Here is an 18,998-nt window from a genome sequence, read left to right on the forward strand (position 1 = left end):
TTCTATAGGGCTCTGGTCTAAAGTAGTGCACTATGTAGGGAATAGGGTTCTATAGGGCTCTGGTCTAAAGTAGTGCACTATGTAGGGAATAGGGTTCTATAGGGCTCTGGTCTAAAGTAGTGCACTATGTAGGGAATAGGGTTCAATAGGGCACTGGTCTAAAGTAGTGCACTATGTAGGGTATAGGGTTCTATAGGGCTCTGGTCTAAAGTAGTGTACTATAAAAGTAGTGTACTATATAGGGAGTAGGGTGCCATAGGGCTCTGGTCTAAAGTAGTGTACTACATAGGGAATAGGGTGTCATTTGGGACACACATCCAAGACGCTGAATATAGCAGCTCAGGAGGTTACCTCCACTGCCCATCATAGACCTGGCCCTCGACTGTCGGTCGTCCCGTAGAGCTGCTTCCATCCATACTAATATCACAGATGGTTCCGCGTCCCAAACCTCTTCTCTAAGTAGTCGACTATTGTTGACCAGGGCACTTTGGGCTCTGGAATAGGGGATAGGGATGCACCCTTAGAGTAGTGTCAATAACTAACCACAGAGGTTAGATAGCTCTGCTGTTATTTAACCTTCACTTAACCAGGAAGTCCCATTGAGGTCAGACCTGTTTCCCAAGCGAGACCTGGCAGACAGACAGACAGATAAGCTGCTGTGACTACAGACAGACAGACAGATACACACAGATAGACACTAACCATAAAGGTAGAAGGTAGACAGATAACAGGGATGTTTCGTTAGTGAAAACTGTAGCAAAATGTTTTCAACTGAAGTTTCCAAACAAAACCAAAAGTTACTTATTGGACAAATTCAGTTAAGTACCTTCCTGTTTCGGCCCATTTACTTCGTTTGATTCCTAATGAATACACCTTAGTGTAGAGGACACCCATACCGTCACTAACCATAGAGGGTAGAGGACAAGCCTTGTGATGAAGAAGACTACTGCAAACAGAACAAACAGGAAGTCACACAGGTGCTGGTACTTGGCGTAGTTGGCCAGCTTGGCTGCCTGAAGAAGGAGAGAAGGTAAACATTGATATACTGTCATATTGTACGTTCTAAAAGTTCCTTCTTCGTGAGGAACAAAATACATGTACTGTACTTTGACGTATATTACAATATCTACACTAGAATGTATTCCCAACTCATTCTGAGTAGTGTGTGTGTGTGTGTGTGTGTGTGTGTGTGTATGTGTGTGTGTGCGTGTGTGTGTCCACACTCACCTCCAGTAGGAAGTCTGATGCGTCGTGAACGCACATCACCAGGCTCCCGACGCGTAGCATGTTGTTAGCGTAGGAGAAACTGATCAGGCTCACTGTTGCTAGGTGATGAATGAACATGATGGGGAAGTCCTGCAATTCAACACGGAACCACGAGGAGGTTGGGTTTGTTTTCATATATATCACAGATATTGAATACAGATATGCATTTATTTGTTGCGTTGGTAAGGACAGATTTCATTTACAGCAGCTCCATACAGTAACTCTGCTCAATAACATTTATGACTTCCTCATTTATCTCCTACGAACCTCGATTTCCAGTTGTTTTCTCACGTTCGATGTGAAAATCAATAACCGAGTGAAAATTAAGACTTTGAAGTGTGGCATCTCGAGACCACTCTCCTTTCGATGTATGTGAGTGTTTGTTCCTTTGTAGGGGAAACTAGGAGTTGTGTAATCTCACATTATCTACTCTACTACAGGGGGAGCACTGGAAGCCAAGGTCAGAAAGGAACACTTTGAAGAACCACAAAAACAAAACAGACAGTCTGACTCTGTCACACTGAGGACATGTCCAGCTACAATGACCAGACAAACTGACAGCTACAATGACCAGACAAACTGACAGCTACAATGACCAGACAAACTGACAGCTACAATGACCAGACAAACTGACAGCTACAATGACCAGACAAACTGACAGCTACAATGACCAGACAAACTGACAGCTACAATGACCAGACAAACTGACAGCTACAATGACCAGACAAACTGACAGCTACAATGACCAGACAAACTGACAGCTACAATGACCAGACAAACTGACAGCTACAATGACCAGACAAACGGTTGAAGTCGTCTGACTAAAACACCCCCTCCAGGCAAATAAACTCAGCAAAAAAAGAAACGTCCTCTCACTGTCAAATGTGTTTATTTTCAGCAAACTTAGCATGTGTAAATATATGTATGAACATAAGATTCAACAACTGAGACATAAACTGAACAAGTTCCACAGACATGTGACTAACAGAAATTGAATAATGTGTCCCTGAAGAAAGGGGGGGTCAAAATCAAAAGTAACAGTCAGTGTCTGGTGTGGCCACCAGCTGCATTAAGCACTGCAGTGCATCTCCTCCTCGTGGACTGCACCAGATTTGCCAGTTCTTGCTTTGAGATGTTACCCCACTCTTCCACCAAGGCATCTGCAAGTTCCCGGACATTTCTGGGGGGAATGGCCCTAGCCCTCACCCTCCGACCCAACAGGTCCCAGATGTGCTCAATGGGATTGAGATCCGGGCTCTTCGCTGGCCATGGCAGAACACTGACATTCCTGTCTTGCAGGAAATCACACACAGAACGAGCAGTATGGCTGGTGGCATTGTCATGCTGGAGGGTCATGTCAGGATGAGCCTGCAGAAAGGGTACCACATGAGGGAGGAGGATGTCTTCCCTGTAATGCACAGCGTTTAGATTGCCTGCAATGACAAGCTCAGTCCGATGATGCTGTGACACACCGCCCCAGACCTTGACGGACCCTCCACCTCCAAATCGATCCCGCTTCAGAGTACAGGCTTCGGTGTACCGCTCATTCCTTCGACAATATACACAAAACTGAGACTCGTCAGAGAAGAGCACCTTTTGCCAGTCCTGTCTGGTCCAGCAACGGTGGGTTTATGCCCATAGGTGACGTTGTTGCCGGTGATGTCTGGTGAGGACCTGCCTTACAACAGGCCTACAAGCCCTCAGTCCAGCCTATTGTGGACAGTCTGAGCACTGATGGAGGGATTGTGTGTTCCTGGTGTAACTCGGGCAGTTATTGTTGCCATCCTGTACCTGTCCCGCAGGTGTGATGTTCAGATGTACCGATCCTGTGCAGGTGTTGTTACACGTGGTCTGCCACTGCCAGGACGACCAGCTGTCCATCCTGTCTCCCTGTAGCGCAGTCTTAGGCATCTCACCGTACGGACATTGCAATTTATTGCTCTGGCCACATCTGCAGTCCTCATGCCTCCTTGCAGCATGCCTAAGGCACATTCACGCAGATGAGCAGGGACCCTGGGCATCTTTATTTTGATGTTTTTCAGAGTCGGTAGAAAAGCCTCTTTAGTGTCCTAAGTTTTCATAACTGTGACCTTAATTGCCTACCGTCTGTAAGCTGTTAGTGTCTTACCGACCGTTCCACAGGTGCATGTTCATTAATTGTTTATGATTCATTGAACAAGCATGGGAAACGGTGTTTAAACCCTTTACAATGAAGATCTGTGAAGTTATTTGGATTTTTACAAATTATCTTTGAAAGACAGAGTCCTGAAAAAGGGACGTTTCTTTTGTTTTGCTGAGTTTATGTAGCCCTAATGATGATGCCGCATTTACATGCCCTACCAGTTTACATAGGGGCAATTTTATGTTTGTTCCATAAAATGGATGCAATTTCTTGCCCAAGGCAGGATGATATGAGTGAAATGTATCTGGCACTTCCTGGTTAAATTGAAAATGACTGCTTCCTTCCTGATCACATCAAAGGCAAAGAATTACTGAGATCATTCAATAAGGCTGACAAACAGAGAGACGGTTTGGTTCTAGAACTCCTCCCTGATTTGTCCATACTCGAGCATACCAAAAACAGGGCCTGCTTTGAAAAAATATATATCTTTATCTCAGTCTTACAAACTCCAACATAGTTTTCTTAAGATTTATCCAACCCCAGACGGATTTCCTTGACTCCATGGAACCCATGAAAGGAATCTCAATAATTCTATTAAGGACCGGGATATTCTATCCTGCGATCACATGACTATAAATCCTGTCCCGTGTGCTGGAACCATGGAAACAAACAGCATTTCTGAGCAGAACCCATGTGACCTTTCATAATGAGCCATGCTAAACTGCTCTAATCCAGTGGAGTCAAGGACATTCCTATACTTGAGTCTGTATATCACACAACAGAAAGAAATATCTTAGTTAGTTAGTAACATATCTATATCGTCCTCCCCCCAACAAGGAGCAGCACTGTGTGTGTGTGTGTGTGCGCGTGTTCCCATCAGACAGACAGCATCTGTTGCCTGTCTTGCGTCTCACCTTGCGTTTGATGTCAGTAAACTGAGAGAACATGAGAGACCAGTAGAAGCCCAGCTCAGTCACGTAGTAGTGGTACAGGCCTGGAGTCAGGACCTGTTCGATAGTAACAGGGACCAAGACAGACAGGGTTTATGTTAATACGGACTGTACAGGCCTGGGGTCAGGACCTGTTAGATCGTAACAGGGACCAAGACAGACAGGGTTTATGTTAATACCTGGCCTGGAGTCAGGACCTGTTAGATAGCAACAGGGACCAAGACAGACAGGGTTTATGTTAATACCTGGCCTGGAGTCAGGACCTGTTCGATAGCAACAGGGACCAAGACAGACAGGGTTTATGTTAATACGGACTATACAGGCCTGGGGTCAGGACATGCAGGGGTCAGGAGGGGGGACAGAAAGGGTTCATCTGAATAAGGATACAGACATTACTGAATGTGTGTAACATACTTATTTTTCTTGCACCTTCATGAGTTTACTTAATTTAAAAAAAAATTTACTAGGCAAGTCAGTTAAGAACAAATTCTTATTTACAATGGCGGCCTACCAGGGAACACTGGGCAGAACGACAGATTTTTACCTTGTCAGCTCGGGGATTCGATCTAGCAACCTTTCGGTTACTGGCCCAACGCTCTGACGACTAGGCTACCTGCCAGAAAATGTCAACAACAGTACTCTTTGTAATTCCAAAATACATCCAACCAAATAAAGAGCCTGTATAACATCACCTGGTAGGGGTAGTTGTACCAGCAGTGGTGTGTATCCCACATCCATGAGCACTGTTAACAAAGACCAACAACAATCAGTCTCAATTCAGCGCACCAATGTTACGCCAACAGCAATCACGTAAGTACTCACACACACAGTCACCACACTATCTCACCTTCCATAGAAAGCAGATCCCGTAGGTAAACATGAACAGATAAAATATAAGCCTCCACCTGAAAATATATGACAGAGATGTGGGTCAGACAGAGGGGAAAAAGTGTCTGGCAAAATAATGTGCGTGTCAGTCTCTCACCTTGGATGCACTATATAGACCCTGATCAACCATGTAGACAGTGATGTAACCAAGCTAGGACTAATGACAGGAGCACAAGTCAGAGCATACCACACACACACACACCACAAACCAATGTGTTTGGTTCTCACAGAGGTTAAGGGCAAACTCATTAGTCGATAACTACCATAGATCAAGACTAGATGTTATAGTCTATGATATGACCCGACATGTTCTGTACTGGGTTTAATAACCTACATGTTCTGGGTTTAATAACCTACATGTTCTGGGTTTAATAACCTACATGTTCTGGGTTTAATAACCTACATGTTCTGGGTTTAATAACCTACATGTTCTGTACTGGGTTTAATAACCTACATGTTCTGGGTTTAATAACCTACATGTTCTGGGTTTAATAACCTACATGTTCTGGGTTTAATAACTTACATGTTCTGGGTTTAATAACCTACGTGTTCTGGGTTTAATAACCTACGTGTTCTGGGTTTAATAACCTACGTGTTCTGGGTTTAATAACCTACGTGTTCTGGGTTTAATAACCTACGTGTTCTGGGTTTAATAACCTACGTGTTCTGGGTTTAATAACCTACGTGTTCTGGGTTTAATAACCTACATGTTCTGGGTTTAATAACCTACATGTTCTGGGTTTAATAACTTACATGTTCTGGGTTTAATAACCTACATGTTCTGGGTTTAATAACCTACATGTTCTGTACTGGGTTTAATAACCTACATGCTCTCACAGAACTTGGTGAGTATGCTGGGTTTGTCCTGGTTGCGTCTGTGTCTGAACCATCGCTGGACCTTCCTCACATCCCAGTCCAACTGCTTAGATAACCCATCGAGGTGTCGCGAGTCTGGGCACTACGGGAGACAGAGAGGGAGGTATTAGAGAGAGAGAGACTGAGAGAGAGGGTAAGGGAGGTTTTAGAGCGAGGGAGGTATTAGAGAGAGAGACTGAGAGAGAGGGTAAGGGAGGTTTTAGAGCGAGGGAGGTATTAGAGAGAGAGAGAGAGGGAGGTATTAGAGAGAGAGACTGAGAGAGAGAGTAAGGGAGGTTTTAGAGCGAGGGAGGTATTAGAGAGAGAGAGACTGAGAGAGAGGGTAAGGGAGGTTTTAGAGCGAGGGAGGTATTAGGGAGAGAGAGAGAGGGAGGTATTAGAGAGAGAGACTGAGAGAGAGGGTAAGGGAGGTTTTAGAGCGAGGGAGGTATTAGAGAGAGAGACAGAGAGGGAGGTATTAGAGAGAGAGAGACTGAGAGAGAGGTTAAGGGAGGTTTTAGAGCGAGGGAGGTATTAGAGAGAGAGACTGAGAGAGAGGGTAAGGGAGGTTTTAGAGCGAGGGAGGTATTAGAGAGAGAGACAGAGAGGGAGGTATTAGAGAGAGAGAGACTGAGAGAGAGGGTAAGAGAGGTTTTAGAGCGAGGGAGGTATTAGAGAGAGAGAGAGAGAGGGAGGTATTAGAGAGAGAGACTGAGAGAGAGGGTAAGGGAGGTTTTAGAGCGAGGGAGGTATTAGAGAGAGAGACAGAGAGGGAGGTATTAGAGAGAGAGAGACAGAGAGAGGTTAAGGGAGGTTTTAGAGCGAGGGAGGTATTAGAGAGAGAGACTGAGAGAGAGGGTAAGGGAGGTTTTAGAGCGAGGGAGGTATTAGAGAGAGAGACAGAGAGGGAGGTATTAGAGAGAGAGAGACTGAGAGAGAGGGTAAGAGAGGTTTTAGAGCGAGGGAGGTATTAGAGAGAGAGAGAGAGAGGGAGGTATTAGAGAGAGAGACTGAGAGAGAGGGTAAGGGAGGTTTTAGAGCGAGGGAGGTATTAAAGAGCGAGCGAGAGAGAGGTAGGTATTAAAGAGCGAGCGAGAGAGAGGGAGGTATTAAAGAGCGAGCGAGAGAGAGAGAGAGGGAGGTATTAGAGAGAGGAGGTATTAGAGAGATACAGAGAGAGGGAGGTATTAGAGAGGGAGATAAGTCAGAAATGAAAGAGTATGAGGAAGAAACTATGAATGAAATAATAAATGAGGGAAATTCCAATAGGGAAATTTGCTTTGCAACATACAGGCAGTCCTGGCTTACAGTACCAGACATCACCTCAGATGACAGGCAGTCCTGGCTTACAGTACCAGACATCACCTCAGATGACAGGCAGTCCTGGCTTACAGTACCAAACATCACCTCAGATGACAAGCAGTCCTGGCTTACAGTACTAGACATCACCTCAGATGACAAGCAGTCCTGGCTTACAGTACCATACATCACCTCAGGTGACAGGCAGTCCTGGCTTACAGTACCATACATCACCTCAGATGACAGGCAGTCCTGGCTTACAGTACAATACATTACCTCAGATGACAAGCAGTCCTGGCTTACAGTACAATACATCACCTCAGATGACAAGCAGTCCTGGCTTACAGTACCAGACATCACCTCAGATGACAAGCAGTCCTGGCTTACAGTACAATACATTACCTCAGATGACAAGCAGTCCTGGCTTACAGTACAATACATCACCTCAGATGACAGGCAGTCCTGGCTTACAGTACCAGACATCACCTCAGATGACAAGCAGTCCTGGCTTACAGTACTAGACATCACCTCAGATGACAAGCAGTCCTGGCTTACAGTACAATACATTACCTCAGATGACAAGCAGTCCTGGCTTACAGTACTAGACATCACCTCAGATGACAAGCAGTCCTGGCTTACAGTACAATACATTACCTCAGATGACAAGCAGTCCTGGCTTACAGTACCATACATCACCTCAGATGACAGGCAGTCCTGGCTTACAGTACTAGACATCACCTCAGATGACAGGCAGTCCTGGCTTACAGTACTAGACATCACCTCAGATGACAAGCAGTCCTGGCTTACAGTACTAGACATCACCTCAGATGACAAGCAGTCCTGGCTTACAGTACTAGACATCACCTCAGATGACAAGCAGTCCTGGCTTACAGTACTAGACATCACCTTAGATTACCTATTTGATGACATCATGATATACAGTATGAGTGAGAGTAGGAGGAAGGAGCGGATGAAGAATGTCAGGTGGTTGAGTATTGTGTAAAACAGGACAAGTGCCTGGGAGTGGGCCATCAGGAGAAAGCTGACAGGAAGTCAAAATGTTTTCTGGGGGAGAGATTGATTGATTGACGTTTAACTGTCCTCCAAGACAAAATTATTTTCACAGCTCACAAGTAATCACCAAGAGAGGGCACAATCGAGGGTCGAAAAGTTCTGGTAATTTTCTCCCAAATTCCCAAGTTTTACAACAATTTGGATGAGATAATTCCCATGTGGGAAAGTTACAGAGAGAGAAATGAAAGTATGATGTGATGAGGAAGAAAGAAGGAACAAATGAAGCATTGTATTGCGTAAGACCGGTGTGAGGACTGAGGAGGAAAGCTGACAGACAGAAATGTTTTCTTTCTGGGAGCTAGCTTACCGCCATTGAGAGAAATATTTTCCTGGCAGCTAATGTGTGTGTGTGTGTGTGTGTGTGTGTGTGTGTGGCAGTGAGCATTCCTTTCTTATGTATGTAAACTCTAAACACCTTCTATAATACCTTTTTTGTGTGTGTGTGTGTGTGTGTGTGTGTGTGTGTGTGTGTGTGTGTGTGTGTGTGTGTGTGTGTGTGTGTGTGTGTGTGTGTGTGTGTGTGTGTGTGTGTGTGTGTGTGTGTGTATGGCAGCGAGCTTTCCTTTGTGACGGGTGTAAACACCTCTAATACCTTCATCAAAAAGAAAGGAGGACCAAGGCACTCTTCATATAATTAATTAAAATGCCTTTATTAGTATGGCATGTTCAATAGAAACAACGGTATTTTTTTTTTTACTTTCTTTCTTTCCTTTCTTTTTGATGACCAATTTACCCCTTTTACCAAAGAGCACCTTCTATCTACCAAAATGTACTATAGTGTACCTTAGTAGCGCTTCCCTTCCTCCTCTTTCTACCTCTAATACCTTATTTGCGTGTGTGTGGCAGCGAGCAGCGAGCTAGCGTTGCCTACCTTTGATGGATGTAAACACGGTAAACACCTTCCTTAATAACTTCACACGGGGCACACTACGTCATTTCAACGTGGATAATTGGGTAATATTTGGGTGAGACAAGGGCTGTTGCGGTGACCGTATTACCGCCACACACCAGCGGTCACGAGTCATGAAGGCAGTGAAATTCCACATTACCGTTTAGTCACAGTAATTAGGCTTCTCCAAGCGCTGATGCTGCTGATGGTCATTAGTAGTAGTACTAAACTTGCTAACTGCCTGTTACTCTGCACTCTATTGTCCCTCTAATCACTCGGACATCAATGCAAATGTGATCGAAAATCTAATCAATCACTTCATGAGATCCCATGAGCTCATGTTGCTCAAGAAAACAGCGATGGCCTCTATTAAAAAGAGGAGGATTCCATCAGCTTTCTATAGGCTAGGCCTGCTATATTTATTTATTAACTTTCCTAATATTAAGCACATTGCTTATCTTTCCTACCTGGCTGGAATGAAAATGAACCAGGGGAAAAGTGTCCTCCATTCGCTATTTAAGTGTATAGGTGTCATTTATTTTCCCACTGACCCTGTTTCGATACAGGTGCATGATAATGGTCCATTCTAAATTATAACACATTTATTATTATCACGTGACAGAGAGCCGTGTGAGTGAGAGACGCTTCGGATTGCTCGAGAGAGAGAGAGAGAGAGCGAGAGAGAGACGCTTCGGATTGCTCGAGAGAGAGAGAGAGAGAGAGAGAGAGAGAGAGAGAGAGAGAGAGAGAGAGAGAGAGAGAGAGAGAGAGAGAGAGAGAGAGAGCGAGAGAGAGACGCTTCGGATTGCTCGAGAGAGAGAGAGAGAGAGAGAGAGAGCAACGCTTCGGATTGCTCGAGAGAGAGAGAGAGAGAGAGAGAGAGAGAGAGACGCTTCGGATTGCTCGAGAGAGAGAGAGAGAGAGAGAGAGAGAGAGAGAGAGAGAGAGAGAGAGCGAGAGAGAGACGCTTCGGATTGCTCGAGAGAGAGAGAGAGAGAGAGAGAGAGAGAGAGAGAGAGAGAGAGAGAGAGAGAGAGAGAGAGAGAGAGAGAGAAAAACAGAGCAAACTAGAATGCTATTCCTAAACAGAGAGTACACAGTGGCAGAATACCTGACCACTGTGACTGACCCAAACTTAAGGAAAGCTTTGACTATGTACAGACTCAGTGAGCATAGCCTTGCTATTGAGAAAGGCCGCCGTAGGCAGACATGGCTCTCAAGAGAAGACAGGCTATGTGCACACTGCCCACAAAATGAGGTGGAAACTGAGCTGCACTTCCTAACCTCCTGCCCAATGTATGACCATATTAGAGAGACATATTTCCCTCAGATTACACAGATCCACAAAGAATTCGAAAACAAATCCAATTTTGATAAACTCCCATATCTACTGGGTGAAATTCCACAGTGTGCCATCACAGCAGCAAGATTTGTGACCTGTTGCCACAAGAAAAGGGCAACCAGTGAAGAACAAACACCACTGTAAATACAACCCATATTTATGTTTATTTATTTTAACTTGTGTGCTTTAACCATTTGTACATTGTTACAACACTGCATATATATAATATGACATTTGTAATGTCTTTATTGTTTTGAAACTTCTGTATGTGTAATGTTTACTGTTCATTTTTATTGTTTATTTGACTTTTGTATATTACCTACCTCACTTGCTTTGGCAATGTTAACACATGTTTCCCATGCCAATAAAGCCCCTTGAATTGAATTGAAATTGAATTGAATTGAGAGAGAGACGCTTCGGATTGCTCGAGAGAGAGAGAGAGCGAGACGCTTCGGATTGCTCGAGAGAGAGAGAGCGAGAGCGAGACGCTTCGGATTGCTCGAGAGAGAGAGAGAGAGAGAGAGCGAGACGCTTCGGATTGCTCGAGAGAGAGAGAGAGAGAGAGAGAGAGAGAGAGAGACGCTTCGGATTGCTCGAGAGAGAGAGAGAGAGAGAGAGAGAGAGAGAGAGAGAGAGAGAGAGCGAGAGAGAGACGCTTCGGATTGCTCGAGAGAGAGAGAGAGAGAGAGAGAGAGAGAGAGAGAGAGCGAGAGCGAGACGCTTCGGATTGCTCGAGAGAGAGAGAGCGAGACGCTTCGGATTGCGAGAGAGAGAGAGAGAGAGAGAGAGAGAGAGAGCGAGAGAGAGACGCTTCGGATTGCTCGAGAGAGAGAGAGAGCGAGAGAGAGACGCTTCGGATTGCTCGAGAGAGAGAGAGAGAGAGAGAGAGAGAGAGCGAGAGAGAGACGCTTCGGATTGCTCGAGAGAGAGAGAGAGAGAGAGAGAGAGAGAGAGAGAGAGAGAGAGACGCTTCGGATTGCTCGAGAGAGAGAGAGAGCGAGAGAGAGACGCTTCGGATTGCTCGAGAGAGAGAGAGAGAGAGAGAGAGAGAGAGCGAGAGACGCTTCGGATTGCTCGAGAGAGAGAGAGAGAGAGAGAGAGAGAGAGAGACGCTTCGGATTGCTCGAGAGAGAGAGAGAGAGAGAGAGAGAGAGAGAGAGAGAGAGAGAGAGAGCGAGACGCTTCGGATTGCTCGAGAGAGAGAGAGAGAGAGAGACTGACCCAAACTTAAGGAAAGCTTTGACTATGTACAGACTCAGTGAGCATAGCCTTGCTATTGAGAAAGGCCGCCGTAGGCAGACATGGCTCTCAAGAGAAGACAGGCTATGTGCACACTGCCCACAAAATGAGGTGGAAACTGAGCTGCACTTCCTAACCTCCTGCCCAATGTATGACCATATTAGAGAGACATATTTCCCTCAGATTACACAGATCCACAAAGAATTCGAAAACAAATCCAATTTTGATAAACTCCCATATCTACTGGGTGAAATTCCACAGTGTGCCATCACAGCAGCAAGATTTGTGACCTGTTGCCACAAGAAAAGGGCAACCAGTGAAGAACAAACACCACTGTAAATACAACCCATATTTATGTTTATTTATTTTAACTTGTGTGCTTTAACCATTTGTACATTGTTACAACACTGCATATATATAATATGACATTTGTAATGTCTTTATTGTTTTGAAACTTCTGTATGTGTAATGTTTACTGTTCATTTTTATTGTTTATTTGACTTTTGTATATTACCTACCTCACTTGCTTTGGCAATGTTAACACATGTTTCCCATGCCAATAAAGCCCCTTGAATTGAATTGAATTGAATTGAGAGAGAGAGAGAGAGAGAGAGAGAGAGAGAGAGAGAGCGAGAGAGAGACGCTTCGGATTGCTCGAGAGAGAGAGAGAGAGAGAGAGAGCGAGACGCTTCGGATTGCTCGAGAGAGAGAGAGAGAGCGAGAGCGAGACGCTTCGGATTGCTCGAGAGAGAGAGAGAGAGAGAGAGAGAGAGAGAGAGAGAGACGCTTCGGATTGCTCGAGAGAGAGAGAGAGAGAGAGAGAGAGAGAGAGAGCGAGACGCTTCGGATTGCTCGAGAGAGAGAGAGAGAGAGAGAGAGAGAGAGAGAGAGAGACGCTTCGGATTGCTCGAGAGAGAGAGAGAGAGAGAGAGAGAGAGAGAGAGAGAGAGAGAGAGAGAGAGGCGAGACGCTTCGGATTGCTCGAGAGAGAGAGAGCGAGACGCTTCGGATTGCTCGAGAGAGAGAGAGAGAGAGAGAGAGAGAGAGAGAGCGAGAGAGAGACGCTTCGGATTGCTCGAGAGAGAGAGAGAGCGAGAGAGAGACGCTTCGGATTGCTCGAGAGAGAGAGAGAGAGAGAGAGAGAGAGAGCGAGAGAGAGACGCTTCGGATTGCTCGAGAGAGAGAGAGAGAGAGAGAGAGAGAGACGCTTCGGATTGCTCGAGAGAGAGAGAGAGAGAGAGAGAGAGAGAGAGAGAGAGAGAGAGAGAGAGAGAGAGAGAGAGAGAGAGGCGAGAGAGAGACGCTTCGGATTGCTCGAGAGAGAGAGAGAGAGAGAGAGAGAGAGAGCGAGACGCTTCGGATTGCTCGAGAGAGAGAGAGAGAGCGAGAGCGAGACGCTTCGGATTGCTCGAGAGAGAGAGAGAGAGAGAGAGAGAGAGAGAGAGAGAGAGGCGCGAGACGCTTCGGATTGCTCGAGAGAGAGAGAGAGAGAGAGAGAGAGAGAGAGAGACGCTTCGGATTGCTCGAGAGAGAGAGAGAGAGAGAGAGAGAGAGAGAGAGAGAGAGCGAGACGCTTCGGATTGCTCGAGAGAGAGAGAGAGAGAGAGAGAGAGAGAGCGAGAGAGAGAGAGACACTTCGGATTGCTCGAGAGAGAGAGAGAGAGAGAGAGAGAGAGAGAGAGAGAGAGAGAGAGAGAGCGAGACGCTTCGGATTGCTCGAGAGAGAGAGAGCGAGACGCTTCGGATTGCTCGAGAGAGAGAGAGAGAGAGAGAGAGAGAGAGAGCGAGAGAGAGACGCTTCGGATTGCTCGAGAGAGAGAGAGCGAGAGAGAGACGCTTCGGATTGCTCGAGAGAGAGAGAGAGAGAGAGAGCGAGAGAGAGAGAGAGAGAGAGAAAAACAGAGCAAACTAGAATGCTATTCCTAAACAGAGAGTACACAGTGGCAGAATACCTGACCACTGTGACTGACCCAAACTTAAGGAAAGCTTTGACTATGTACAGACTCAGTGAGCATAGCCTTGCTATTGAGAAAGGCCGCCGTAGGCAGACATGGCTCTCAAGAGAAGACAGGCTATGTGCACACTGCCCACAAAATGAGGTGGAAACTGAGCTGCACTTCCTAACCTCCTGCCCAATGTATGACCATATTAGAGAGACATATTTCCCTCAGATTACACAGATCCACAAAGAATTCGAAAACAAATCCAATTTTGATAAACTCCCATATCTACTGGGTGAAATTCCACAGTGTGCCATCACAGCAGCAAGATTTGTGACCTGTTGCCACAAGAAAAGGGCAACCAGTGAAGAACAAACACCACTGTAAATACAACCCATATTTATGTTTATTTATTTTAACTTGTGTGCTTTAACCATTTGTACATTGTTACAACACTGCATATATATAATATGACATTTGTAATGTCTTTATTGTTTTGAAACTTCTGTATGTGTAATGTTTACTGTTCATTTTTATTGTTTATTTGACTTTTGTATATTACCTACCTCACTTGCTTTGGCAATGTTAACACATGTTTCCCATGCCAATAAAGCCCCTTGAATTGAATTGAAATTGAATTGAATTGAGAGAGAGACGCTTCGGATTGCTCGAGAGAGAGAGAGAGCGAGACGCTTCGGATTGCTCGAGAGAGAGAGAGCGAGAGCGAGACGCTTCGGATTGCTCGAGAGAGAGAGAGAGAGAGAGAGCGAGACGCTTCGGATTGCTCGAGAGAGAGAGAGAGAGAGAGAGAGAGAGAGAGAGACGCTTCGGATTGCTCGAGAGAGAGAGAGAGAGAGAGAGAGAGAGAGAGAGAGAGAGAGAGAGCGAGAGAGAGACGCTTCGGATTGCTCGAGAGAGAGAGAGAGAGAGAGAGAGAGAGAGAGAGAGCGAGAGCGAGACGCTTCGGATTGCTCGAGAGAGAGAGAGCGAGACGCTTCGGATTGCGAGAGAGAGAGAGAGAGAGAGAGAGAGAGAGAGCGAGAGAGAGACGCTTCGGATTGCTCGAGAGAGAGAGAGAGCGAAAGAGAGACGCTTCGGATTGCTCGAGAGAGAGAGAGAGAGAGAGAGAGAGAGAGAGCGAGAGAGAGACGCTTCGGATTGCTCGAGAGAGAGAGAGAGAGAGAGAGAGAGAGAGAGAGAGAGACGCTTCGGATTGCTCGAGAGAGAGAGAGAGCGAGAGAGAGACGCTTCGGATTGCTCGAGAGAGAGAGAGAGAGAGAGAGAGAGAAGCGAGAGACGCTTCGGATTGCTCGAGAGAGAGAGAGAGAGAGAGAGAGAGAGAGACGCTTCGGATTGCTCGAGAGAGAGAGAGAGAGAGAGAGAGAGAGAGAGAGAGAGAGAGAGAGAGCGAGACGCTTCGGATTGCTCGAGAGAGAGAGAGAGAGAGAGACTGACCCAAACTTAAGGAAAGCTTTGACTATGTACAGACTCAGTGAGCATAGCCTTGCTATTGAGAAAGGCCGCCGTAGGCAGACATGGCTCTCAAGAGAAGACAGGCTATGTGCACACTGCCCACAAAATGAGGTGGAAACTGAGCTGCACTTCCTAACCTCCTGCCCAATGTATGACCATATTAGAGAGACATATTTCCCTCAGATTACACAGATCCACAAAGAATTCGAAAACAAATCCAATTTTGATAAACTCCCATATCTACTGGGTGAAATTCCACAGTGTGCCATCACAGCAGCAAGATTTGTGACCTGTTGCCACAAGAAAAGGGCAACCAGTGAAGAACAAACACCACTGTAAATACAACCCATATTTATGTTTATTTATTTTAACTTGTGTGCTTTAACCATTTGTACATTGTTACAACACTGCATATATATAATATGACATTTGTAATGTCTTTATTGTTTTGAAACTTCTGTATGTGTAATGTTTACTGTTCATTTTTATTGTTTATTTGACTTTTGTATATTACCTACCTCACTTGCTTTGGCAATGTTAACACATGTTTCCCATGCCAATAAAGCCCCTTGAATTGAATTGAATTGAATTGAGAGAGAGAGAGAGAGAGAGAGAGAGAGAGAGAGAGAGAGAGAGCGAGACGCTTCGGATTGCTCGAGAGAGAGAGAGAGAGAGAGAGAGAGAGAGAGAGAGAGAGAGAGCGAGAGAGAGACGCTTCGGATTGCTCGAGAGAGAGAGAGAGAGAGAGAGAGCGAGACGCTTCGGATTGCTCGAGAGAGAGAGAGAGAGCGAGAGCGAGACGCTTCGGATTGCTCGAGAGAGAGAGAGAGAGAGAGAGAGAGAGAGAGAGAGAGACGCTTCGGATTGCTCGAGAGAGAGAGAGAGAGAGAGAGAGAGAGAGAGCGAGACGCTTCGGATTGCTCGAGAGAGAGAGAGAGAGAGAGAGAGAGAGAGAGAGAGAGACGCTTCGGATTGCTCGAGAGAGAGAGAGAGAGAGAGAGAGAGAGAGAGAGAGAGAGAGAGAGAGCGAGACGCTTCGGATTGCTCGAGAGAGAGAGAGCGAGACGCTTCGGATTGCTCGAGAGAGAGAGAGAGAGAGAGAGAGAGAGAGAGAGCGAGAGAGAGACGCTTCGGATTGCTCGAGAGAGAGAGAGAGCGAGAGAGAGACGCTTCGGATTGCTCGAGAGAGAGAGAGAGAGAGAGAGAGAGAGAGAGCGAGAGAGAGACGCTTCGGATTGCTCGAGAGAGAGAGAGAGAGAGAGAGAGAGAGCGAGACGCTTCGGATTGCTCGAGAGAGAGAGAGAGAGCGAGAGCGAGACGCTTCGGATTGCTCGAGAGAGAGAGAGAGAGAGAGAGAGAGAGAGAGAGAGAGAGAGAGAGAGAGAGAGAGAGAGAGAGAGAGAGAGCGAGACGCTTCGGATTGCTCGAGAGAGAGAGAGCGAGACGCTTCGGATTGCTCGAGAGAGAGAGAGAGAGAGAGAGAGAGAGAGAGCGAGAGAGAGACGCTTCGGATTGCTCGAGAGAGAGAGAGAGCGAGAGAGAGACGCTTCGGATTGCTCGAGAGAGAGAGAGAGAGAGAGAGAGAGAGAGCGAGAGAGAGAGAGAGAGAGAGCGAGACGCTTCGGATTGCTCGAGAGAGAGAGAGCGAGACGCTTCGGATTGCTCGAGAGAGAGAGAGAGAGCGAGAGCGAGACGCTTCGGATTGCTCGAGAGAGAGAGAGAGAGAGAGAGAGAGAGAGAGAGAGAGAGAGCGCGAGACGCTTCGGATTGCTCGAGAGAGAGAGAGAGAGAGAGAGAGAGAGAGAGAGACGCTTCGGATTGCTCGAGAGAGAGAGAGAGAGAGAGAGAGAGAGAGAGAGAGAGCGAGACGCTTCGGATTGCTCGAGAGAGAGAGAGAGAGAGAGAGAGAGAGAGAGAGAGAGAGAGCGAGAGAGAGAGAGACACTTCGGATTGCTCGAGAGAGAGAGAGAGAGAGAGAGAGAGAGAGAGAGAGAGAGAGAGAGAGAGAGAGAGACGCTTCGGATTGCTCGAGAGAGAGAGAGAGAGAGAGAGAGAGAGAGAGCGAGAGAGAGAGAGAGAGAGAGCGAGACGCTTCGGATTGCTCGAGAGAGAGAGAGCGAGACGCTTCGGATTGCTCGAGAGAGAGAGAGAGAGCGAGAGCGAGACGCTTCGGATTGCTCGAGAGAGAGAGAGAGAGAGAGAGAGAGAGAGAGAGAGAGAGCGAGAGAGAGACGCTTCGGATTGCTCGAGAGAGAGAGAGAGCGAGAGAGAGACGCTTCGGATTGCTCGAGAGAGAGAGAGAGAGAGAGAGAGAGAGCGAGAGAGAGAGAGAGAGAGAGCGAGACGCTTCGGATTGCTCGAGAGAGAGAGAGCGAGACGCTTCGGATTGCTCGAGAGAGAGAGAGAGAGCGAGAGCGAGACGCTTCGGATTGCTCAGAGAGAGAGAGAGAGAGAGAGAGAGAGAGAGAGAGAGAGAGCGCGAGACGCTTCGGATTGCTCGAGAGAGAGAGAGAGAGAGAGAGAGAGAGAGAGACGCTTCGGATTGCTCGAGAGAGAGAGAGAGAGAGAGAGAGAGAGAGAGAGAGAGCGAGACGCTTCGGATTGCTCGAGAGAGAGAGAGCGAGAGAGAGACGCTTCGGATTGCTCGAGAGAGAGAGAGAGAGAGAGAGAGAGAGAGAGAGAGAGAGAGAGAGAGAGAGAGAGAGAGAGAGAGAGAGAGAGAGAGAGAGAGCGAGACGCTTCGGATTGCTCGAGAGAGAGAGAGCGAGACGCTTCGGATTGCTCGAGAGAGAGAGAGAGAGAGAGAGAGAGAGAGAGCGAGAGAGAGACGCTTCGGATTGCTCGAGAGAGAGAGAGAGCGAGAGAGAGACGCTTCGGATTGCTCGAGAGAGAGAGAGAGAGAGAGAGAGAGAGAGAGCGAGAGAGAGAGAGAGAGAGAGCGAGACGCTTCGGATTGCTCGAGAGAGAGAGAGCGAGACGCTTCGGATTGCTCGAGAGAGAGAGAGAGAGCGAGAGCGAGACGCTTCGGATTGCTCGAGAGAGAGAGAGAGAGAGAGAGAGAGAGAGAGAGAGAGAGAGCGCGAGACGCTTCGGATTGCTCGAGAGAGAGAGAGAGAGAGAGAGAGAGAGAGAGAGACGCTTCGGATTGCTCGAGAGAGAGAGAGAGAGAGAGAGAGAGAGAGAGAGAGAGAGAGAGAGAGAGAGAGAGAGAGAGAGCGAGACGCTTCGGATTGCTCGAGAGAGAGAGAGCGAGACGCTTCGGATTGCTCGAGAGAGAGAGAGAGAGAGAGAGAGAGAGAGAGCGAGAGAGAGACGCTTCGGATTGCTCGAGAGAGAGAGAGAGCGAGAGAGAGACGCTTCGGATTGCTCGAGAGAGAGAGAGAGAGAGAGAGAGAGAGAGAGCGAGAGAGAGAGAGAGAGAGAGCGAGACGCTTCGGATTGCTCGAGAGAGAGAGAGCGAGACGCTTCGGATTGCTCGAGAGAGAGAGAGAGAGCGAGAGCGAGACGCTTCGGATTGCTCGAGAGAGAGAGAGAGAGAGAGAGAGAGAGAGAGAGAGAGAGAGAGAGAGAGACGCTTCGGATTGCTCGAGAGAGAGAGAGAGAGAGAGAGAGAGAGAGAGAGAGCGAGACGCTTCGGATTGCTCGAGAGAGAGAGAGCGAG

General features: G+C 47.0%; 1 protein-coding gene across 2 annotated transcripts in view; it reads right to left on the bottom strand.

Annotated features, from left to right (window-relative positions):
• The window catches only part of LOC139553362 (ceramide synthase 5-like), a 54,406-nt gene that overhangs the window by 12,680 nt on the left and 22,728 nt on the right, over positions 1 to 18,998 (bottom strand). Inside the window, exons 3-9 of one of the 2 annotated variants that reach the window (XM_071365618.1) lie at positions 6,054 to 6,184; positions 5,324 to 5,383; positions 5,186 to 5,243; positions 5,031 to 5,081; positions 4,303 to 4,395; positions 1,228 to 1,356; positions 907 to 1,013 (exon numbers count right to left, since the gene is read on the bottom strand). In XM_071365618.1, the coding sequence (XP_071221719.1) occupies positions 907 to 1,013; positions 1,228 to 1,356; positions 4,303 to 4,395; positions 5,031 to 5,081; positions 5,186 to 5,243; positions 5,324 to 5,383; positions 6,054 to 6,184 (629 nt within the window). The remainder of the gene's footprint in view (positions 1 to 906; positions 1,014 to 1,227; positions 1,357 to 4,302; positions 4,396 to 5,030; positions 5,082 to 5,185; positions 5,244 to 5,323; positions 5,384 to 6,053; positions 6,185 to 18,998) is intronic. The other variant, XM_071365624.1, reaches the window with a different exon arrangement.

The sequence above is a fragment of the Salvelinus alpinus genome, chromosome 2 (assembly GCF_045679555.1).
Source record: "Salvelinus alpinus chromosome 2, SLU_Salpinus.1, whole genome shotgun sequence".
NCBI classification, from domain to species: domain Eukaryota; kingdom Metazoa; phylum Chordata; class Actinopteri; order Salmoniformes; family Salmonidae; genus Salvelinus; species Salvelinus alpinus.